At 40.0% G+C, this 24,766-nt stretch overlaps 1 protein-coding gene across 2 annotated transcripts in view; it reads left to right on the top strand.

Moving 5' to 3' along the window:
• Positions 1–24,766, top strand: part of NOSTRIN (nitric oxide synthase trafficking) — an 84,526-nt gene that overhangs the window by 13,580 nt on the left and 46,180 nt on the right. For both annotated transcript variants that reach the window (XM_043990821.1, XM_043990820.1), the window contains exons 2-6: positions 1,610–1,695; positions 16,154–16,237; positions 19,735–19,797; positions 19,995–20,076; positions 21,539–21,601. In XM_043990821.1, coding sequence (XP_043846756.1) covers positions 1,610–1,695; positions 16,154–16,237; positions 19,735–19,797; positions 19,995–20,076; positions 21,539–21,601 — 378 coding nt within the window. The remainder of the gene's footprint in view (positions 1–1,609; positions 1,696–16,153; positions 16,238–19,734; positions 19,798–19,994; positions 20,077–21,538; positions 21,602–24,766) is intronic.

Genomic DNA, 24,766 nt, shown 5'->3' with positions numbered 1-24,766 from the left:
ATAATAAATGTAAATTATCACCATTGGCATCCAGATTACCCTTGTCAGCATTGCCAAGGTTATCAATGTTTTCTTTGTTACGTCAAATCTCCCTTAACCCCTGTTCCATGCTCAAAATCTGTCCCTGGAATTCAAGGACACAAGAGATGAGTAGGATGTGGGTGCTTTAAAACATGTATCTGTTTATGATAGGCTTTTAAAAAATAATTTGCCAGGTCATCACTGCCTCTCCTAAAACAGGGGAGTGGATCAGATCATTTCTCGAGGCTCCTTCCAAAGTTATAATTCTATTTCTGTGGGCTTACCAAGGGATGTGAATAAATGACACTGTCACTGAGAAATGATTGAGAGCCTTATGGATAAAAGAAGAATTTGATTAATAAGATAGAGACAGAAAGATGACCCTGAAATCAGAAAAAAAAAAAAACACAATATGGATTCATGTCCCATTTCTGACATATACTGATTGTGTCACACTGGGCAAGTCACTTAACTTCTTAGGGCCCTAGGTCATTCTCTAAGTCTATATACCACAGAGAAGGTGCCCCCCTTCATTGGCAGAGGAGTCTCCTCACCTGGGAATCCCCTATATGAATGAAATTATAGGTCCAGCCCCTATCATTATAGTTTATGAAGAATGAGCTCTTCCCCCACAACCCTAAGCTACTCCTGACCCAATTTAGCACAGTATATGCACTGTATAATATAAACCCCTATGTGTTATCTAATCCTATCACACCTCTCCAATGGGGCATGTGAGAAGGAAGGTGAAACTCTCCTATATTATTGGATGTCTACAATGTGTCAGAAGGGTACACAGCAGAAGCTACCATTTAAACTTTCCATTTTTTGTTTAAAATCCTACAGTCATTACTTAGAAAATTAACATATATCTAAAGCCAAAGCATGAAAGATTTTTGCTTAGCGTTTTATGTCTGTGTGCTGAATGGATCCATTTTAAATTCTTGGCTTGAGAGAGGCTCAGTTCATTAAGAAAAAGTCGGTCTTATCACTAGAGGTGAAGGGCGCAAAAAGGAGAGCGAGACAAAACCTTTATTCACAAATACCTAATTTAAGGTGTTAAATTATAATTCATTTGCATTTTCTTGGATGACAATGTGATATTTCTGTGCAAAGATAAACTAATATTCTTAGTTTGGAATTTGGTGGCGACCAGCAAAATTATTTGTCCAAAGTTTCAGTGTTTGGTAAAAAACCACTGAAAGACAAGTTATATATTTACAGCCCATTCCAAAGAACAACCTTGATTTCTCCTTCTATATATGTACTTTACAATCCGGTGGAGAGAACAGGTACTGCTGCATGTCAGAAACACCTACAACCCATATAGATGCTAATCCTGATTTTTCATGAAATCTGATCCATGTAAAGGATCAGCACAGCAGTACCCAAGACTAGATGAAAAGTCCTATGGGATCTTTATGATAGAATGCAGAATAGACCTAATCTTCCTTTTAGGATTTCATCCAAAGGACATGTATGCCAGTCATAACCATTTAAAAGGACAGTTGCAGGCTTAAAAGGATCCTGGGTTCACAGTGAATGTTTTTTGTCCACTCATCTTCCTTCTCTCCTTGTTTTGTTTCAGTATAATAAAGTATACAAAGACCTTAAGGAAGTTTCTCAAAATGGAGAGAATTTCTGCAAAGAGCTCACATCAATCCTTCAGCAAAGGTACAGTACAGATATTGGCAGGGGCAGGGTAAAGGGGGAAGCTGCTACCTCTTAAGTTGCAATGAGAGACATGATTGGAGATTTCCAGATGCCCTGCTTTCTAGAACATGCTGTTCTGTGTTTTTCTGTTTGAGAGCTTGGGTAGAATTGTGATTACTCTCCATCTCACGGAATATAACTTGGGCTCCATTAAAATGACACAGCAGTTCTCCGGAAAAGTCAGTAGCATCCATGTTTCTCCTCTTAATACCTGACATGCTTATTTGAAAGCTTTCCTGGTGTGCTGTAAAGGGTGTAAAGAGAAGAAATCGGCTCCAGATTAGCACAAGTATGATCTCATTTAGAATGTAAACTTGGTGAGAGGAGTGACAGCTGAGTTTTTGTGGGTTTGGAATCCTAGCACTCCAGCACAGGGCCCAGCACAAAGTAGATACTAATCAATGCTTATTGGTGGAGTGATTCAAATGAACAACAAAGAGGTCTGAATGGAACCTTAAGGGATCTTCCAGTCCTTACCCCATGCCTAAATGGCACTGCACATTAACCTGACAGATGGGTATCTACCTTAGTCTTAGATTCTTCTGACAACATTTCTTCATTTCTGAATTTAAAAAACCCTGTAGCAAAGGGTCTTTACAGCAAGGAGGGCAAGCAACCCACTCTGATTTTTTTCTCTCTCCCTTTCCCTCTTTCCCCATTCTTCAAAAAGTTTTATTTCTAGGGGGCAGCTAGGTGGTGCAGTGGATAAAGCACCGGCCCTGGATTCAGGAGGACCTGAGTTCAAACCTGGCCTCAGACACTTGACACTTACTAGCTGTGTGACCCTGAGCAAGTCACTTAACCCTCATTGCCCTGACCCCCCTCCCCCCCAAAAAAAGTTTTATTTCTCTCCTAACAGCAAAGTGAATGGTTTTGCATGGGTACAGAGGGTAGATTGGATGGTGGAAAGAGATACATCTCAGGTAGAAAATGGCTTTTTAGGCAGCTGAGTGGCATAGTAGATAGAGTACAGGACTTGAAATCAGGAAGACATCTTCCTGAGTTCAAATCTGGCCTCAGATAATTATTAGCTGTGTGACCCTGGGCAAATCACTTGACCCTGTTTGACTCAATTTCCTTCTCTGGCTCATGAGCTGGGAAAAGAAATGGCAAATCCCTCCAGTATCTTTTCCAAGAAAACCCCAAATGGGGTTACAAAGTGTTAGACAAAACTGAAACAGTTGAATGACAACAACAAGAAGAAAATGTTTTTATCAGTCACCAACTGAGTGATTTTAACATAAGATCAGCTTCCTATGAAGAAAGCAACTTCCACCTTGAGTCTCTGATTATCTCTGAGTTGATCAAATAATAGGATGAGACCTGAACCCCAACCCGTAAGACCTCAATGATCTGGTTGCCCAATATGTTAGATAGGGCTCAGTGCAGTGGTATACAAATAGGAGTCCCTAAATGCTACTGACCATGTACTTCATGGGGCAATTGTGAAGAAAGTTTCATCTGCTTCAAACTATTACCAATATATGAGCTATCGCAGTTTTGACTGACTGAATAAAGTGGGAGTGAAAGAATGAAGCTGGGGAATTGCTTCCCAATATCCCTTGTTATTTCCTTCTGAATTTTTTCCTCTGTATAACCAGATCTTGTTGGGTTTTTTTTTTCCACTTTCCTCTTACAAAAACATGGTTTCAGGATCTGAAAAGCCTGTAACCAGGGGTGAGGGGTACGCTGAACCAACTCGCAAGTGTGCACACTTCAGGGGAGGAGGAGAAGATAGAGTAGGTTGTTAAACTTTCAACAGCATACAGTCTAATGGCATGTTGGTTGATAACTATTTATAGCGGAAGAATACACAGAAATGATAAGAGGATACATGTGTTCCTCACTTTCACTGCCATCTAGTTTCTCAGGTCCTCCCAGAAAACCAGCCCTGCTTAGAACTAAGCAGCAACAATGGTTTGAGATATCAGTGTTTCATACTCTGGATAGGGAAACTCCTTGGCACCTTTTGAATGCACCAGTTATGATTAGGTGAGATAAGGTTGAGCACAGGGGTTGGTAATAATCCTTTGGAATCAGGAGGTGCCCTTCTGTATCTATCAGTCATCTTGACTGTTTCTCTGGAGCAAGGGGCCTCACCTGCACAGACTGTATTAACATCTTACCTCTCTTCCCCTCTGCTGTTATTTTAGATCCATTTCCGTATGTTCTAAGTCTTGAGAAGATTAGGGAAGCCATCTGTTCTTGGTCACGCCATTAGTGAACGATGGCATCCGTCCACAAACATTTTTGAGGTTTGCAAACACTCTCTGAGTAAGACAGAAACAGATGCAGGCATTTATGTGACTAGGGATTTCTCTCTTCATGCTTTACCTATATGATGGAGAAGGAAGAAAGTCATTTTAAAACGCAAAGAGCATGACAGCTTGAGGCAATTACTTGTATCTCACCAGCAGAAACACGAATGACCTAAACACAAAGGATTAATTAAAGGTCTATAGTTAAGTTGACAGAAACTATTCTGGATGCGTCCTGCTTTAGGCACTAGTTTAAACCATGGAATCAACAGCTGCTATATGTCAGGCACTGTCCAACCTTCCTGATTCCCATAATTTCTCTACAATATCCTAGAAGCTTCTTCCCCCTGGAAGCTCACTCCATTCCTGGACTACTTCTCACAGAAATGGAAGTACATTATGTGCCTGGAGCCTCTTCCTCTGACTGGCCCAGGCCAATCATGTCTTCATTCTTCACCAGGCTACACCTCTAACTCTATGGGCCTTCTCTACAATACCACCTTTATCTTTCCCCACTCCAAGATTTTCAGCTGCCTTTTATGTGCAGTCTTCCCCTATTAGAATGTAAGCTCCTTGAGGATTGGGAATGTCTTTCTCTCTACTCTATTTGTATCCCTAGGGGCAACTAGGTAGTGCAGTGGATAGAGCACTGGCCCTGGAGTCAAGAGGACCTGAAGTCAAATCTCACTTCAGACACTAACTGTGTCACCCTGGGCAAGTCACTTAACCCCAATTGCCTTAAACATCCAAGGCTATCTCCAGTTGTACTGATATATATATATCTTGCCATTGAACCCAGATGGCTCTGGAGGAGAGAGTGAGGTTGGTGACCTTGCACAGTCCTCCCTCACTTAAATCCAATTCTGTGTAAGTCATGACATGATCCTCTGATGTCACAGTCCTCTTTGAGAACCAAGGACAAATAACATTTGTATTCCTAGCTCTTGGGCAGCTAGGTGCTACAGTCGAAAGAGTGCTGGTACAGGGGATAGAATGCCTCTTCTGAAGTCTGGAAGACTCATCTTCCTGAGTTCAAATCCAGTCTCAGACATCAACTAGCTTTGTGACCCAGAGCAAGTCATTTAATCCTGTTTGCATCTGTAAAGTGATCTGGAGAAGGAAATGGCAAACCATTCTACTATCTTTACCAAGAAAATCCCAAATGGATCACAGAGAGTTAGACACAACTGAACAACAAAAAACCAATGGTGTCAAACTAAAATAGAAATGGGGGCCACTAAACCATGCATAAGGATCCCTGTGGGGCTCATATTGACCTAGAAAAACAAATATTAACATTATCTACATCCTGGTGTATTTTAATTTATTTTCTTAAAATCTTCTAATTAAATTTTAATCTGGTTGAGTCCACACCTGCTCATGAGTGACATGGGCTCCATGCCATTAGGACTATATGTTTGACACCTCCAACTGTGCATGTGAGAGACCAAAGGAGGTTCACAAGGAAACAGATGAACAGAACAAGCTTTGGAACTAATGTGCTGAATTTTTATGTATTTTTTGAAAAGAAGCAATCCATAATGGAGATTCGCAATTTCATGCACAAGCATCTTTTCCCATCCATCTTTGCATATAGAAATGTTTCTACTTGTTGGTGTTTATCAAGTTCAGAATAATGAAAAAAAACTTTTTAATATGTTTTTAAAAATGAACTTCTTGCCCAACAACAGAAATATCATGGACATATCCATACAATAGCAATATGGTGCTTTTGAAATGGAGATTATCCACTGTGGATTTTCACTTTTGGAAGTGGAGAGAAGTAGGACGTAATTTATTTGGAAACAGACTGTTTGGACTTAAGAGATCTGAAGTTTTAGTACCAGCTCTGAAAAAAATTCACGAACTTATTTCCTCATCTGTAAAATGAGACTAATAACATTAGAACTCACTACCTCATGGCCTTGCTGTAGTGAAAGTAGACTCATAAAATCCTTGAGGGTAGAGACTCTCTCTCTCTCTCTCTCTCTCTCTCTCTCTCTCTCTCTCTCTCTCTCTCCCTCCCTCTCTCCCTCCCCAGCAATTAACACAATGTTTTGCATTTGATAAAATTTGGTTGAGTTGAAATAAAAAATAAATCATTTTATTATTCAGGCAGAGTGAAATAATGAAATCCAGGTTTAGAGAAAGATGGCATTTGGTACCATCAGAGGTGGAGAATTAATGATTAGGCCCTGACTACTTTTTCTGTTGACATGAAAGCTGCTTATTCCTCACTGCTGCTACAGAATAGTTATGTTTCTGACAGGGTAAATAGTGTGGTTTTGTTCTTCACTTAGACACCAAGTGTCCTTATCCCAATCAAGCTATGAGCCTGGCTTATCTTTCATCTGAAAGGTGAGCTGCCTGCTTCCATTTTTCCTCATTTTCAGTGATAATGATAATGAGGACAATAGAATTTACACAGAACTTTAAGGCTGGCAAAACACTTTACACATTGTTAGCTCATTTAATCCTCAGAACAACCCTATAAGATAATATCCCCATTTTATAGATGAAGAAACTGAGGTTGAGAGAGGTCAACTGACTCCCCTAGGGTCATACAGTAAAGCAAGTGTCAGAGGCAATATTTAAACTCAGATCTTCCTGACTCCAGGTCCAGAAAGAACTCTGTTTTTTAAGCCACTTTAAGCAGAGTTCATGTTGAAATGACTTTTTTTCCCTTGATGTTCTGCAATTCCCTGTGTCACACTTAACTTGTTTTCCCCCAATTAATAAGTTCAATTTGCCTGTTCCAGCAGAGGCAGGCAAACTTTGATCTGCCTGGAGAGACACACAGTCATTTTCTGAATGCCTAATGGCAAAAGGATCCCTTTGCCTTTGTAAATCCCATCAGTAATTGCATCAAAGGTCCATTTCTGGCATGTGTGTCTGTGAATGTCTGGGCTCCTGCTTGCTCTCAGCTATAGTTGAAGACAGTCTCTGCTGGGGAAAATCAATTGCTCTCTTGTGAGAAACTGAAGGTCAAATTTTCAAAAAGCAATTCTATCCTCTCGCCTTTTTTATCTTTGTAATGGAAGAGGGTCATCACCATAAGGTTAGCACCATGGGATGAATTCTCTGGACCTCAGAAACTCATGAAGGTTGCCCACTAAGGCATGATGAGATTATGATCTGCATGGGTTTGGAGTCAGATAACCAGGGTTCAAATTCTGCCTCTTCTGTTTAATATCTATGTGATCTTAGCCAAGTCATTTAACTTCTCTGTGCCTCATTTTCCCTATTTGTAAAATAAGGGCATTAGACTAGACGACCTCTACTATCTAAGGTCCCTCCCAGCTCCTAGTCTCTTTTTGAAGGAAGTATTCATGATATATTGGCAGGGAGTTTCTCTGTAGTCTATAAGCCTATAAGCTCTTTCATTTCAGACTCCTAAGCCACATTTCCCCACACAATTTTTCATTGTTCTCTTTCTATCGCCCATCTTTGCAATGAAGACATCTGGCATTAAAGTATATATTGATTTAATTTGGAGGAGCGTATTGGATTCTTTAGAGAGAAAAGATAGTAGATATTAGGAGGTGCTTGTGAGACTTTCAAAGAATTATAAAAGGAGAGCGTGTGATTTTATTTTTCTGAAGATTTTAAAGAAAAAAGATTGGTTACTGATTCAACAGATGCATTGTATAGGGTCCTCCCCAGTGTCATAACTCGGGATTAGTCCCCAGTGGAGAAGGCCAGGATCAGAGATCCAACCAGACCTGAGGGGTTGGTGGAAGGAGATTTAAACACAGGCGTAGAGTAGACAAAAATTGGCAAAGGGGTAGGGATATGGAGATATGATTAGAGAAAATAGACCCAAGAGCTATCAATACAAGTGAGAAGGTTCAAGGTCTAATTGAGATGAGACTACTGTAGAGCCAAAGCTTAAACAGAAGCTAATTGATCCTAGGTATCAATCCAAGCTGAGGTAGGGTGAATGCATGGAGAGCAATTGTTAGGGACCTGATCCCAGGGAGATTGTGGTATAGAGGTTGTTGAAAGCAAAAAGTTCAGAAACCAAGGAGCTGAGGTACAGAGCAGTAAGTTCATATTTATTAAAAATTATTTATTTTAGTCTGAACTTAGATAAAACAAGCATTTTCATAACACAGTAGAATAGGGAAAAAAGAAATGATTACACATAAAACTGCAAATCTATTATGTACAGCTTGCTTTATTTTTTTCGGGCAATGAGGGTTACGCGACTTGCCCAGGGTCACACAGCCAGTAAGTATCAAGTGTCTGAGGCCAGGTTTGAACTCAGGTGCTCCTGAATCCAGGGCCAATGCTTTATCCACTGCACCACCCAGCTGTTCCTTGCTATTCCTTTTAAATATCCGATAAAGGTATTATGTAACTTTTTCTCCTTTTATTCTTCCCTCCTCCCACCTCCTTCACCCTAGAGATGGCTACCTTTAGACACACACAAATATATGTAAAATCATTCTATAGCTACTTCTGTTTATTAGTTCTTTCTCTGGATGTAGATGGTGTCTCCCTTCACAGGTCCTTTGCAGTTAACTTGGGTATTTATAATGGTCAAAATGACTTAGTCACTCAAATATTGCTATATACAATTTAATTAACAGGGGGCTAGGGAATAAAGGGCAGCTAGATGGGGTAGCAAATAGAGTGCAAACAAATGATGTAAAACAAATCATACCAAGAAAATTTAGATAAAAAAAAAATTATATCTCTGACTTCAACATCACTCTTTTCTGTTACTCTAAAGGGCCTTTAAAAAAATCATTGTTTGGTCCATCAATAACACTAAATCACATTTATATAGCATTTAAAATGCCAAAGTACTTCTTCTCACAACATTTAGAAATGAGGAAATTGAGGCCCAGGGATGCAAAAAGGACTTTCTTTTCCCTACATCATACTGACTTTCCCCGCCCCCCCCCCTTAGCAATGGACTTATTTTTATGCTGAAAAGCCATTCCTAACTCGGAGCAGCAGGAACACTTACTCCCTTGGCATCCCTTCAGGTCATGGAGGTAGCCTCCACAGAGACACGAGGAGGCTTTTTTCATTATAATCTTTATTGATCCAGGAGTACAGCATACCCTCTTTTGGCCTCAGTATGTCATCTATCAGATGAGGGGCTGGCCCAGATGGCTTCTACAATCCTCTTCAGCTCCAAATCTCTGATCCTATGAACCTCCCTTGCTCGCTATCACTTACATTTTTGTGTGTTTATTTATATTTTTTTCTTTACACTGAAAGGAAATTATATAATGCCTAATCCATCCTTACCCTACCCACCTTTCTGGATACTACATTTTGACATGGAACCATTACTGATAATAACTTTTTTACTTGAAAAGAAGTTGGAAAATATATTTAAAACCTAATGCTGGTAATTTCCCTGTTCATGATCATGAAAAGTAACTGGAATGATACACCACAGGATGCACATACAGAGCCATGACCAGCAATTTCTGCACTCTGGGCAAATGTACCAAACATGAGCAAGCACTCAATAAACCCTTCTTGACTAACTCGGTCCAATGAACTCTCTTTTGTGGCTCTTCCCCCCCTCCCCTTGGGGCAATAAAGGTTAAGTGACTTGCCCAGGGTCACACAGCTGCCAAGTGTCAAGTGTCTGAGGTCAGATTTGAACTCAGGTCCTCCTGAATCCAGGGCTGGTGCTTTATCTACTGCACCACCCAGCTGCCCCACAATGAACTCTCTGTAAGACAAATTCATTTGGGTTGGGGAAGCAGGACAGGCAGGTTGGGGAAAGGAGATCACCTGGATACTGCCACTAGGGGTGGGTTAGAGGAGGAAGTCTGTCATCTTGTAGATTCCTGTTCTAATTCTTTTTTACTAACTAGGTGATGGACTCGGTTAATCCTCTACTGCAGAAGGCCTGCAAATGTCTGGACTCATGCTCCTGTTGCCTTTCTCTAGTCCTAATTATCTATGGTTACAGTTACATCCATCTGTGTAAAGGAGCTAGCATGGGAACCTAGATTTAGGTCTGGGTGTAATGGCCATGAAATATGAAGAACTATTTCTGAATGTATCCTTGGTGAAGAAATAGGAAAAGGTCCCTACAAATGAGGCATTCTATACTACCTTGCTTCTGGCTATTTGAAAAAGGGGATTCTATTTTCTCAGATGAGTTCTGCTGTGGAAAGTGACAAACACATGATAAAAAGCCATTGTCAGAGGACAATAAGGAGAAAACAATTTGCAGCGACCTTATTCTTGTGGTTCTGAAGAGCATCCAGCCCCAGCTGCAGGGCTGCCCAGAAATACCAAGGTTATTTTGATTGTGTTCAGCAGGAATTCCATCCAAGAGGGCACGAACTACTGAATTAGGCTCATGCCTTATCTCCTTTCTTTTGTTTCAAATCATAAACATTCTGACTTAACAGGAATCAAACAGGATTTAATTCCTGAAGAATGTTTTGGCAAAGGCCATTTAGGGCCCTTGAAGGCTGGGGGGGCTTTTATCAGTCTTAAGGCTGCCTCTCCAGAAGGTATATACAGAATCATTAAACTGCCTTCTCATCCATCCCCATTCTGCCCCATTGTTCTCTCTTGCTTTATTTTGGTTGCTCCTGAAATATAGATTGAGTGATCTGCTGGGGTTTCACAAATGTTCATTAGGGACTTGCAATGCCAGAGTAGAGATGAGATTTGCAGCCTGCCTTGCTCAGGAGATTTGAATGCTGGATATTTAAAAGCCCTCCAGGTCATCAATAAATTGAGACAGAAGGGACCGGTGATAAATCTTCCCTTATTCTAGACACACTAACTCAGGCTTCAAGCTTGCTAGGAAAAAAAGAATAACAAAAAAAACCTCCAACAAACTAGGTTGGTGGCTTGTGACAACATGATGCCCTCTGCTGTGTGACATCCTGAATACAATGCTGGACATGGAGACAGGAAGACCTAGACTCCAGATCCCTCTATGACACCTGTTATCTATCACTATATGCCATTCTCTTAACCCAATTCAACTTTAGTTTGCTCATCTGTAAAAAGGGGCTGATAACTGTTCAGGACAACGCGGGGCAGGAGAGTGATGTGGAGGCCTAGCTGAGCAAGATAAGGAAAAAAGATGACCTATCAGAACCAAGGGACTCAGGGATGGAGTCCTGACTACCAGCTGGGAAGAGGTGGAGGTGATGATACCAGCAGGGCTGTAGGGAAGGAAGGCATTGTGGGTAAATGGCATCCCCAGACTTCATCTCTTGACACTATTGCAGGCAGGAACTTTTATGGTTCTGACTACTAAGAGGCAAGATTCAAGGCTGTGTCCATTTGAAGAAGGATGTAAAACCCACTTCCCCAGCAATTCTCAGTCCCCAAATCCCTGTGCATGCAGCTACTGTGATGGCAGTGCACAAAGAGGGCATCATAAACAAGTCAGGAAAGAGCATTAGCAAAAATTTGGCTGGCTGAACGCCCTTGGGAGCAAGCAGGCATAGAAGAACCAGAAGGACTGGTTTGGGGGTGGGGGGAGAGGAGATGACCCCCAGAGAGATGCTCATTGAGCTCTGCTGCAGGCCCCTAGGATACTGTGCTTAAAGATGAGGCTTCCTAGTGGACAATCTGCCATATTTTAATTTAATCTTGTCAGCCTGCTTTTGCAGGAAGTCAGTAAGGGAACCCTGGTGCTGAGGACCAAGGGTCCCAGTGAAATTCACCGTCTGGTTCCAGGAAGGCTCAGGCCCAGACTGGGCTGCCTAGACATGAAGAGGGTCTGGAGGTCCAGCCTGCCCCTGGGCAGAAGTGCCCAGCTCTGCTTCGGTAAAAGGCACTCTCCTTTCCTTGGCCGTGCTTTGAGCTTGCACTCTTCAGCAGCTGTCAGACCAGAGCTTCCTGCAATTCTAGCAAGTGAACGCTATTGGCTTGGCCTGTGGCCAGCATTCTCTTTCTTAGCAGGAATCTTTGACAGTTGTTCTGAGTGACCTTGCAAGAGACAGGGTGGATTCATCTCTGAGACTGATCGATTCCAGTTCTAAATCCTATAATCCTTTGATCCTGGGCTGTTACCAAATTTTTTTGGGGGGGGGGGTGCCTCTTAGGAGGCAGCATGGAGCAGTGTAAAGAGCCCTGGTTCTAGAGGCAGAGGCCCTGGGTTTAAATCCTGCCTCCTGATGCTTCCTCCCTGTGTGTCTTAGGGTATACCTGAGGCAGGTAGGTGGTGCAGTGGATAGAGAACAGGTCCTGAAGTTGGGAGGACCTGAGTTCAAATCTCACCTCAGACACTTACATGACCTTGGGCGAATCACTTGACCCCAATTGCCTTAAACTTCCAGGGCCATCTCCAGAGGTTGGTGACCTTGCACACTCCCTCACTTAAAGAAAATCCAATTCACTGCAAGTCATGACATCAAGATGTCATGGCCTTCTTTGGGAACAAAGGACAAAGGCACACCTCGACCTGTTTTCTCATCAGTAAGTTGAGCTAGATGACCTTCTAACTCTAGTTTTATGAGCTGTCTAAGCATTTTTTATCAGTTTAAATCATCTCTGAGAGCAGATTGATAATGGAACCAGGAGGATCATACCAGGAAGTCCACAAGAGGTAGCTAGGTGGCACAGTGTTTAGATTCTGGGCCTGGAGTTGAAATCCACCCTCAACACTTATTAGCTAGCTGTGTGACCCTGGGCAAGTCATTTGACCCTGGGCAAGTCATTTAACTTCTGTCTGCCTCAGTTGCTTCAATTGTGAAGTGTGGACAATAACATACCTCTCAGAGTTGTTGTGAGGATCAAATGAGGTAATATTTGCAAAACAAGTTGGTGGTGGTGGTGGTGGTAGTGGTGTGTCTGACTCTCTATGATGTCATTTGGGGTTTTCTTAGCAAAAATACAGGAGTGATTTTCCATTTTCTTCTCATTTTACAGATGAGGAAATTGGGTTAAATGACTTGCCCAAGGTTACATAGCTAGTATCTGAAGGCAGATTTGAACTCATGAAGAAGATTCTTCCTGACTTCAGGCCTAGTCCTCTATCTAGCGTGTCACCCAGTTGCCTTGCAAAGCACAGTGCCTAGCACTAATTACACGCTATATAAATACTCATTCCCTTCCCTTCCAAGAAGAGATCTGGTGTGTTCTCAGAGACTTGAGGGTGTTGATATTTCCTCCAGATTTCTCCTTCAATCCTGTGATACTTTCTTGTTTCTCAAACTGAGCCTGTTGCTAATCAACAAAGTGTTACTTCCAAACTTACTGAAGTATTGTGTTTAACTACATTGTTTTAAAAGCACCACCTTTTAGTGAAGCTCTTGCTACAATTGGGCAATGAGCCTGCCAGTTACAGATAGATGGGTTTCTTTATCTTAGTCTTCACATGTCATCCTCTGGTCTTTTTCTCACCAAAAGTAGCTAGAGTACACTGTGCATACTTTTTGATCCAGCAATACCACTACTAGGTCTGTATCCCTAAAGAGATTTTTTTTTAAAAGAAAGAGAAAATGACCTATTTGTACAAAAATATTTCTAGCAGTTCATTTTGTGTTGGCAAAGAAATTGAAGGGATGTCCATCAATTAGGGAATGGCTGAACAAGTTGTGGTATATGAATGTAATGGGATACTATTGTGTTATAAGAAATGACAAGGAGGCAGATCTCGGAAAAACCTGATGCATGAACTGATGCAAAATGAAGTGAACAGAACCAGGAGAACACCATACAATGTAACAGCAATATTGTACAATGATCAACTGTGGAATGACAGCTTTCTCAGCAATACAAGGATCCAAGATAACTCCAGAGTACTCACAATAAAAAATGCTATCCACTTCTTGAGAAAGAACTGATGGAGTCTGAATGCAGATTGAAACATTATTTTCACTCTCTATATTTTTGTGTGGCAGGAGTTGTTGTTTTTTGTCTGCGTTTTCTTTCACAACATGACTAATATGGAAATATGTTTTGTATGATTATGCATGTATAACCTATATAAAATCTCTTACCATATCAAGAAGAGAGGGAAGGGAGGGAGAGAATTTGAAACACAAAATTTTAAAAAACAAATGTTAAAAATTGTTTTACATATAATTAGGGAAAAATAAAATGTTATTCGAAGGAAAAAAAAGTAGTCAGAGTAACTAATGGCATAAATAACTAGATAGGAGCAAATGAATAACAAGTTAGCAAGGAAGTATCTGTAGTCTGAATCCTATTCCAGAAGGAGTCTATGCTATTTTCTACTGTGGAATTATCTTTAGTTAATTTTTGTGGAATAATTTAGTTATTAACAATTTCTGGAGGGTCCCGAGGTTGTGCCCCAAATGAAAAGAAGACATAATAAAGTATCACAAATATAATTAATATTAAAAATAAATTCTAAAGCTTGAAAATAAAACATGAAACCAAAACCTCTCTAGTTCATGTAAAAGTGGAAAATGTCAGGCAAATTGAACTTAATTTCCTGGGTTGTGTGTCTTTAGTAAAAAGTGAGATGAATAATAATATTGCCTCATTTCATCTGTTGGTGTCTCTGAAAAAGGGCAGCTACCTCATAATAAAATTAGTTTAATGCTGTAGTATTCTGATCTGCATAGAACTACAAAAGAGTTGGCCCTAGGAGGGCATGCCCCAAGCTTCCTGTGGGGTTCTGTCCAGGCTACAAGGTAATGGAAATTGTGATTGCCAACCTTGATTTTATTATTTCTGTGGCTTTCCATTACTAGGTTCCTGTTTGGCTAATTGAATCACAATATGTCACATTATAGTATCTAGTTATAATGTAAAGCTAATCCGATTAGTTGAGGTGCTACTTGGAAATCTGTTTCTAACTTGAGTGAAAGCCTCTTATAGAGCAGGAAGATGTTTATCAGATACTTCATTTCTGTTTGGGGGCAGCTAGGTGGCACAATGGATAGGGTGCTGGGCCTGGAATCAGGTAGACTCATCTTCCTGAGTTGAATCTGGCCGCAGACACTTATTAGCTGTGTGACCCTAGGCAAGTCACTGAACCCAGTTTACCTCAGTTTCCTCATCTGTAAAATGATCTGGAAAAGGAAATGGCAAGCCACTTAACTACCTCTGCCAAGAAAACCCCACATGAAGTCATGAAGAGTCAAACTCTACTGAACAACAACAGTTAAACAAACAACGATGATCTGTTTTTACAGGGATAAGCACTGGGTCTGTAATTTCCCTTTTATAGGGAACTCCAGTTTCAAAAAACTCTCTCTATTAATACAGGTTTACACTTTCTCTCCAATGTATAGTCTTAGAGAGTTGCCTAGAATGAAAAGAGGTTGTGACTTGCCGAAGTTTATACAGACAGTAGGTATCAGAGATGAAACTCAAACCTAGATATTCTGGGCTTGAGGTTAGTTCTCTATCAATTACTAAACCATATTGCTTCCCTGTTTTATATTGGTACTTAATGTTTGCCAGAGCTCAGCTGCGTGTGCATATGCTCTTCAATGATGTACGTTTGTGTGCTCATGTATATGTGTGGTACATCCAAATGTATTTCCCATATGAGTATCATTTGAAGGAACTTGGATATGTGGTCTGGTGAAGAGAAGCCTTTGGAGAGATGTGATGGCTGTCTTCAAAGTTTTGAAGGGATATCCCATGCAAGAGAGATTAGACTTGCCCTGTGCCAGGCCCCAGAGGATAGCACTGGGAGCCATGGGAAGAAGGTCCGAAGAGGCAGATTTGGGCTTGATACATGGAAAAACTCCCTAATTACTAGAGCTATTCCAAAATGGAATGGACTTTCCTGGGAGGCAGCGAGGATCCCCTCACTGGAGGTCTTCAGACAAAGACTAGATGACCAACTGTTGCCTATTTTGTAGAGACAATTATTCAATCATGTATGATCTTCAGCTAGGTCAAGAATGTTTACCATGGAACATGAGGATCTGTGGAAATAGAGTTCAGGGGACGTGGAACTTTAAAATTGTATTTTTATTTCTTCTAACTCCTAACAACAATCATAGGGACTGGCACATAATAAGCCTTCAGTAAATGTGTGTGGTGGTTGTTAATTATTTAAAAATTATTTAAATTATTATCCCGAGAAGGGGTTCATTGGCTTCACCAGAGCGTCAAGGGGCTACATGATGGTTACTAAGGCATTTTCCAGCTCTGAGATTCTAAGGGTCTGAGTTTCATCTTGATTTATGGTGATGTCCTTTCTGTTAAATATCTTATTCTTCTGTTGACAGGGCTAACCTAGAGATTAGTTACGCCAAAGGCCTTCAGAAACTGGCAGACAAGCTCACCAAAGCACTTCAAAGCACAAAGAAAAAGTAAGTAGTGTGGAGTGAGGGGGGGAGGGATCACTCTTTAATTACAGCAACAACAACAGTAAAGCATGTCTCCTTTCTCATTATCAATATGATAGAAATTAATATTTAATACATGGTAGAACTCAGCAAAGGGTCAAGAAAGAAGCACTTTCCCTCTCTTTGTTTCTGAGGGGATCATTAGGATTCTAATAAGTGTATACTTGGAAGTAATCTTCTAATTAAATTTTTGGCATGTAGAAATGACAATGAACAGGGACTTGAGTGCAATCTCAGATCACAGCTGTTATAATTGGAAAGAGGAGGAAAGAGGAAGTCTTTCAGGACTCCAAAAGCCTTAAAGTATTGTGTGGCAATGGTACCCTCAGCTCTCATAGGAAGCAAATATTGGATCAGTCCATTCATTCATTTATTCAACAAACAGCAATGAAATTTCTTAAAGACAAGGGATGTTGTGTTTGGTTTTTTTGCCTTTGTATCCTAGAAAAGTACCTAGTACATATTGGGCACTTAATAAATGTCTATTTAATGTTTGTTGGACCTTCTAAACACCTGGTGGCTATAGAACACAGTGCTAGGTGCTGGTAAAGACAGAAAGCTGAAATAATAATAGCTAACATTTATAGAGTACCTGCTTTGTGGCAGGCAATGTAATAAGCACTTTACAAATATTATCTTATTTGATCCTTATAAAAACCTGGGAGCTTTCCCCATTTTACAGATGAGGAAACTGAGGTGAACAAAGTTTAAGTGACTTGCCCAGTGTCACTCATCTAGTAAATGTCTCGGGTCATATTTGAACCCAAGTCTTCCTGATTCCAAGCCCAGTTCTCTAACTACTGCGACCTAGATGTCTCAGATAAGAAATAATGTCTCATAAGCTTACATACAAGTAGTCAGATAAGACACAATGTAGATAACCATAATATACAATATTACACACAAAGTATAGCAGAGAGATATAAAATAAAGTGCTGCATGAAGTCTGAGATGGAACATTGCAATCTGCCAGTGAGTCTCAGAGAAGGCTTCATGTAAGATGTGGCATTTAAGGGGGGGGGTTATAGGATGGTTATAAATTGAACCGGTAAAGAAGAGGAGGAAGGAAATTCTAAGGATAAGGTAGTGTTACTGTACCACTAACAAACAATGCTTTAACGAAAAAAGGCACTGCATGAACAAAGGTATCTTAGAGATAGGAGAGCATATGAAGTGCTTGGGGCACAAGGATAGCCCAGTTTAGTTATAGCAAAAAGGGAAGAAAGGAAGGAAGGAGGGAAGGAAGGAAGGAAGGAAGGAAGGAAGGAAGGAAGGAAGGAAGGAAGGAAGGAAGGAAGGAAGGAAGGAAGGAAGGAAGGAAGGAAGGAAGGAAGGAAGGAGGAGGGGGAGAGGAGGAAGGAAGGAAAGAAGGAAGGAAAGAAAAGAGAGAAAGAAAAAGAAAAGAGAAAAAAAGGAAGAAGGAAAGCAACTATCAAGTACTTACCATGTCATAAGTCACATGGTAGGTACTGGAGATTCATATAAAAATGTTAATCAGTTCTTGCTCTCAAGGAGCTTACATTCTAATGGGGAAAGACAACAAATATAGAAGAATAGTGGCCAAAGAAGGGAGCTTTGGTCTGGGAGGATCACAGGAATAGTGAAGGAAGCACAGGATAGTTGGCTTCACATCCTTTCTAGAAGCAGTGGTAATATTGCTTTTATTACTGTTCCAAGAGCAAAGGGTAGAAATGGGGGCAGGAGAGGGGAGGAGCAGGTATATGACTGCAAGGCTGTTGGCAAAATATTTGAGGCAGATGGATGGATAAAATATGGAGCACAATTTGGGCCACCTACATTCAGTTGTTTAGGTTCAAGTAATTAGGCAAGGGTGAAAAAGTATCATGGCACTAGATTAAGGGTTTAAATGCCAAAAGAACGAGTCTGACATTTCTCAGGGATCCAGAAGGGAATATTTTTGAGCATATAAGTGTCATGAGTAGACCTCTCTGTATAAGGAAGATTACTTTGACAGTGTTATGAAATGTGGATCAAAAGAGGGTAAGAACAAAGGCAATAAAACTATTGGAAAATTTTTATGATAATTAAGGATGATGAGGGCCTAGACTAGGGTGACAGCTGTGAAAGATGTTAGAGTTATAATGAGCAGAACTTGGTTGTTGATTAGGTCTGAGAGGGAGGAAGGAAGGGTCAAAGATCACACCAGAATTTGAAACATTGTACAGAGTCTTTTGGACAGAAGGAGGAAAAAACAGGAGTAGAAGAAGACTCAGGAGAAAAAGTAATCATCTCAGTTTTTGACATATGGAATTTGGGATGATAGTGAAGATGGCCCTAAAGTGCAATCAGTCAGTCAGTAGGCATTTATTAAGTGCTTGCCATCTGACAGGCTCTGGGCTTTCTGCTTCTACCCACCTTTCCGCTTCTTCAGTATCCAGATATATCGACATATATTTTTAGTTTTGTAAATATTTGTTAAGATAATTGAAGGATTGGCTCTAGGGTTGCTGGTATCCAAGTCAAATAAGTACTTTCATTTTTGAGACATTTTTGGCATCTCCTAACACCTAGCACTCTCTGCTACCACAATGAAATAGAGACTAATATACACTACCACCATCACTAATAAATGCATGCTAATTTATTTCCTGGATCCCTGGATTCTCTCCTTTAGTTTTCATCAGAACTAGGTTTAAAATATGATATTTAAAATCTAAATGTGTGGTCACCTTAAATTAGAAGCTTTAGCACCAGTCTTTGGGTATTAAGCATTTATTAAAGCATACTAGGTATTAATAAAAGGAGAACATGTGGAGATAAAAGTCCTATATAGCCTAGAGTTCCAGCCTGGTCTGATTCTTCCTCAAGTCCTCCATCACAAACCTGCTTCAACCACAAACTGCCCCAGCAAACTGAGTGTGAAAGCTTTTTATATGTCCAGAGGAGAGGAGGTCCTTTCACACTGCTTCAAGCTGATTGGTTAGCATCTTCAACCTGATTGGTTAGCTTCATCCAAAACCATTGGTTCATTGGACTTGAAGGTGGTCTCTGTTGAGTTCAAAGTCCTTAGCTTCTGAGAACAATACCTTCTTAAGGGCTAGCCAGGTGTGGTTACAATCTAATTAACTTTAAGTAGGCTAATCAGCAAAGTCAATCACTCTCACTTAATTCAGTCAGTTAGATTAATCTCCAGATGGGGCCTTTGAGTATCTGCCAAATCCCATTATTTTTTCACCAAAATATAAAAGAAAAAAGAAAAAGGCAGACATAAATGCTTAATGGCTACTACTGGGCGAGCTGTATTAGTTCCTTCTATTCTAGCATGTATATAATTACTTATGCCTATGGCAGGATTTAATCCCATGGAAAAGTGGTAAATAGATTGGGGAAGTATTTGTAATCACTGATTACTGTGGAGGCAGACATGATGTTTTTATTCTAGATTTTGTTTTTGTAGAATTTCAAACCAAACTCCTTTTGCCACTTGTTTCTCTTTCTAGTTGCATTTGTGGTGCCTGGGCCTATGCGTCTGAGAGCATGAAATCGGCTGCTGACTTGCATCAGTAAGTGTTCACCACCATTACTCCAAATCCAAAGGAAGGTGTAAATATTTTATAATAGGTACCATCAACACTTTACATCAGATTTGCCTTGTTGTGTGAAATAGTTACTCTATAAACATACTGTTTTTCCCAGAAAAAAATTGGATGAATATAAATTCTAATGCCATGCTTGCATGTACTTTATGCTCTGTCCTCAGAAAACTTGGCAAAGCAATTCAGTTAGAAGCAATAAAACCAACGCATCAAGTCTTGAGTGCACAAGAGAAGAAGAAAAGAACTGTAAGTCTAAGCATTTCCACATTGTTTTGTGGCAGATTTCATTGGCTATCCCAAGGCAACTGGACTGAGCTGGATGTGGCATCAGTGATCAATTAATCAATCAACAAGCATATGTTAAGCACCTACTATGTGCCAGGCACTGTCTTAGTCATGGTAGAGAGAAATATGAAGAGTAAAACAATTCCTAATAGCAAGGACCTTACATTGTAATGGGGGATATAACAAGGGTATATATAATAAATATAAAGAGAATAAATCCAACCTAAATTAATGTGTAATTTGAGACTAGGCAGTGCCCCAAATATATGCAACCACAATGCAAAGGATCTCTGATTTTTGTCTGCTTGGGGGAACTTTTGGTGTGGAAACAATTTCCACTGATATGGATTGCAAGTTAATAAATAGATGTCTTAGTGATAAATTCTAGGGAGTTATCTAATACACATAGAAATGTGTATTTCCCAGGGTTTTCACATTTGTCTACGGTTAGATTTGAACTCAGGTGTTCCTGACTCCACACCCAGCTCTCTCTCCACTGAGCCACCTAGCTCCCTACTGCCTACTGCAATCTCAATGCATGCTGTAACAATGCAATTCAATAAGATTTATTAGGTACTTATTCTGTATTGTAGTAGTTGCTGAAGAAACAAAAACAAAACAAAAAATAGTTCCTGACCTCAGGAAGTTTATATTCTAATGGATTACAAAAGGATAATTGTGTATGCTAATTTACATTGGTTGTTGTTCAGTCATTTTCAGTCACATCTGATTCTTCATGACCCCATTTGGGGTTTTCTTGGCAAAGATACTGGAGTGGTTTGCCATTTCCTTCTCCAGCTCATTTTACAGAGGAAGAAACTATGGCAAATAGGGTTAAGTGATTTGCCCAAGGTCACACAACCAGTAAGTGTCTGAGGTCAGATTTGAACTCAGGAAGATGAGTCTTCCTGACTTTGGGACAAGTATTCTATTCACTGTTCCACCTAACTGTCCTTCCTAATTCACATATATTTCTTTTAAGGTTTTACAAGATTTCAAAATTTCTTAAATCATTGAATTATTTAGGACTAAAACCTGGATCTTTTCTATATTTTGGAGCTAGTAAGAGACACAAGAACTAAGATAACTTTGGGCTCTTTTCTTGGGAAAGATATATGTTGATGGGTTTAGAAATCTCAATGAATTGTTTGTGGTCAAGTTCCTGCCAGGCTTTTGAAACTAGAACAGGGGCTCACTGAGAAGAGAGCATTTTTATTTTATTTATTTATTTTTTTTGGTAAGGCGATTGGGGTTAAGTGACTTGCCTAGGGTCATACATCTAGTAAGTGTTAAGTGTCTGAGGCTGGATTTGAACTCAGGTCCTCCTGAATCCAGGGCCAGTGCTTTATCCACTGTACCACTGAGCTGCCCCAAGAGCATTTTTAAAAAATGAAAACCTTTTATTGTTTTTCTCTCCAATAAGCTGGATAATGAAGTTGAAAAGATGGCAAATCTGGTCATTAACAACTGGAGTCAGCAGATGAAGGCAAGTTCCTACACATTGACTTTTGGTTAAATTAGTTTGTAGACTATGTGTAAGTGCATGTATAAATGTGACATTGTGTATTAATGTTAGAATTCTGTTAGAGAAAACATCTCCTAACCTGAGTAAATGTGTATATATTTGCCTACCTGTCCACTCATCCCTCCATCTGCCACAGAAATAAAGGGGAATGGTTTTGTGTGTGTTTAAAATAGTACCTGCAGATCAAATGGCTCTGTATCCTGCTCTGAGTCTCCTGCTGTGTCCATGTCCATGTCCGACAGGCCTGGACTGTGGATGGCTTTAGTTATTTCCTCTCTGACTTCCTGGGCAAAGCAATATATCTGGCCCACCGATCCTTTGTTTAGCTGAGTCTAATAATAGATAATGTATTTCTAATTCTTCATAGCTTACATAGCATGCTAGAATTGAACCACAGTGTCACATACTGTACTGAGTTCTATATTAAGGAACTAGGTTTTAGATTTGGAAAGCATGAAGCAAGAGTCTTGGCACTCACTACCCAGAATAAAAGGCCTCCAATGATTTTGCTGCCTTGTGAACCACAGGAGTACTTGCTGAAATTTCCAGGTGCTTGAAGGTTTGCAAAGTACTTGGAAGATGCATCCCATCATTTGACCCTCTCAACAATCCGATAGTAGGCACTGCAGTTATTACTGTACCTGTCATCAAGAGCAGGATTCAAACCAAGTCTTCTTGACTCCATGTCTAGTCCTCTCCCCAAAATGCCATGTGGCTTCTCAGTCAGTAAAGCCCTTTCTTATTCATTCTTCCAATGATTATGATGTACCTCTTTTATGCATAGCATCATTACTAAAGACTGAAGAAGGGTATGAAATAAAGGTTCAGTCCTTGCTCTCCAAGAGTTTACAGTTGAGCTATAGTGACAACATGAACATATTAGGTAATATATGAATACTAGGCAAAATTGGCAACTATGGTCCAGTGGAAAGACTGATGGATTTGGAATCTAGAGGACATGAGTTCAAATCCCAACTGAGCAACTTTCTACCTGTGTGTCCTAAGTTGAGTTGCCTGTGTGGACTTCAGTTGCCTTATAAATAAAATGAGGAGGCTAGATTAGATGACTGCTCATGTCCCTCCAGGTGCTAAATCTGTGATCCTGAAAGCAAGGTTTTGCAGGTTCTTGGGAAGGGCAGTGATGGATGGAAATTCTATTTGAAGGTGCTTATTTTAGCAAGCAGAATTGAGAAGGAAGAGGTTTTGAAACAGGGAGAACAGCGAGTCCAAGGTTGAGATGATGTATCCTGTGAAAATCCAAATGGATTATCTTCAACATTTCTTAAACCTGAGCCCCTAAACTATGTCCTAGGAGGTAGACTCAGAAGGTAATATAAAGTAACAAGAGGTCCTTTCTGATATAATAGGATTATTTCTACTGTCAGGGTTTCCTGTGGTGCTTCCTCTAAAATTAGAGACCTCTTTAGAACCAATGAGTTAAAATACTGTTTTTAAAAATTAGTTAATACATGAATATAGACTGAGTAATACATATCTCAATCAAAATGAGGATTTTTACAACAAATACTCTCTAAAACCAGTCTGATTAACTAGTCTTTTTACTTATGATTCACCCTTGGAATTATGAGCTTCTCTAAAAAGTACTTAAATTTTTTTTATTTTAAGATTTTTCTTCTCTGTAAATTGAGGGGCTGGATCTATGATCCCAAAGGCAATTTTTTTTCAGGTTCTTGGGCAGGACAGTTTTGCCCTAAATATGGAGAAATAATGGACAAAAAGCTAGAAATAATGCCTGAAGAGTTAATGATGTTTCCGAAAACATTTTTTAGGGGTTCTCAGATCTCACAGATGTGGGTCCATTCCTGCCCATTCTGTGGGAATTCTCATGCACATCCTTCCATAAGTTCACCACAGAAGGTCTACCTATCATGCTTGGGCGGGGGGGGGGGGGGGGGGGGAGGTGGTCTCCTTTGCATTCTCTTGGCATTGCTAATCTAGTACCTGGGCTTTCCAATCATTTTCCTCTCACTTTCCCATGTGACCAACCTTTTCATTATGTTGATGACATCCCTTACATAGTTTGAGAAAACTAATTCCTCCTTTGTAATCTGTTGTAGTCTGGTCACACCCACCATGGGCCTTTCCATTGCCCTTTGGGTGACCTTCAATTTTGATTCTACAGAGACTGTAACAGTGCCATGACTCAGAGCCATATGATATCACTGGAAGGATAATGGGGTTAAACAAGACAGACCTTTGTTTCAGAGAAAAGCTTAGGGTCATTTAAAGAACTTTGCAATTCCCCAATTCTTGAGTAAACAGCTTTATTTTCTGCAAAGAATGACAGAAGTGCAAAGCATAAAGTTCTCAAGGAAAATTTGCTCTATGGTTAGAATCAAAGGAGTTCAGATCAAAAAGGCCTAAAGGACCAAGTGTTTCTCTCAAATACTGACCTATATGTTCCCCCTTGAATCTGGCTGTCTAAAGGGAAACCTTTGATCCCTTCTCCCTTAAGCAGCATTTCAGGGACACGATACACATAAAAATTGTTCCAGCTCTGCTTCTCAAGGTAAATGCTAAAGAGAGAGGAGGATGGAGCTGTAATGTTCCCCAGAATTATTTATTTTCACAATATTCCCAGAACTAGAATGAGAAAACATTTGGTAGTCATTTAATTCAAAACTATCTCAGGAATGGACAATAGAGACAATTGTACTATCCAAACAGAGCTCAGATTGCTAATCTTATCTCTAGAGAATATTCAGACTGATTATAGACAATACATAAAGTCTTATTCTAACCTCAGTCTTAACACACTCCCAGATTTTAAGCTTTATTAGCCTTAAGTGATTTACAGGAAGTTGGCAGGTAGAATTATCATGGTATAGATTACTGGCCAAGGTAGCAACCTTTTTCCTCTAAGAAGACAAGTTATTCCACAGGATATCTGTCAGATACCTAATTGCTCAATGAGACATGTCTAATTCTGGGCAACCAATAGGATTTTCCCCCCTTCTCATAGAGTTCTTAAGGGAACCACTAATTGTAATATGATATAATGACAAATATAATATAAAGATTTATAAAGCATCAATAATAGGTAAGGTATTGTGCAAAGCAATGGGCAAAGAAAAAACTGAATGGTCACCTCCCTCAAGGAGTTTA

Source organism: Dromiciops gliroides, chromosome 3 (assembly GCF_019393635.1).
Source record: "Dromiciops gliroides isolate mDroGli1 chromosome 3, mDroGli1.pri, whole genome shotgun sequence".
NCBI lineage: Eukaryota > Metazoa > Chordata > Mammalia > Microbiotheria > Microbiotheriidae > Dromiciops > Dromiciops gliroides.
Note: the sequence above shows the minus strand (reverse complement) of the source record. Positions and strands in the feature narration are given on the sequence as shown.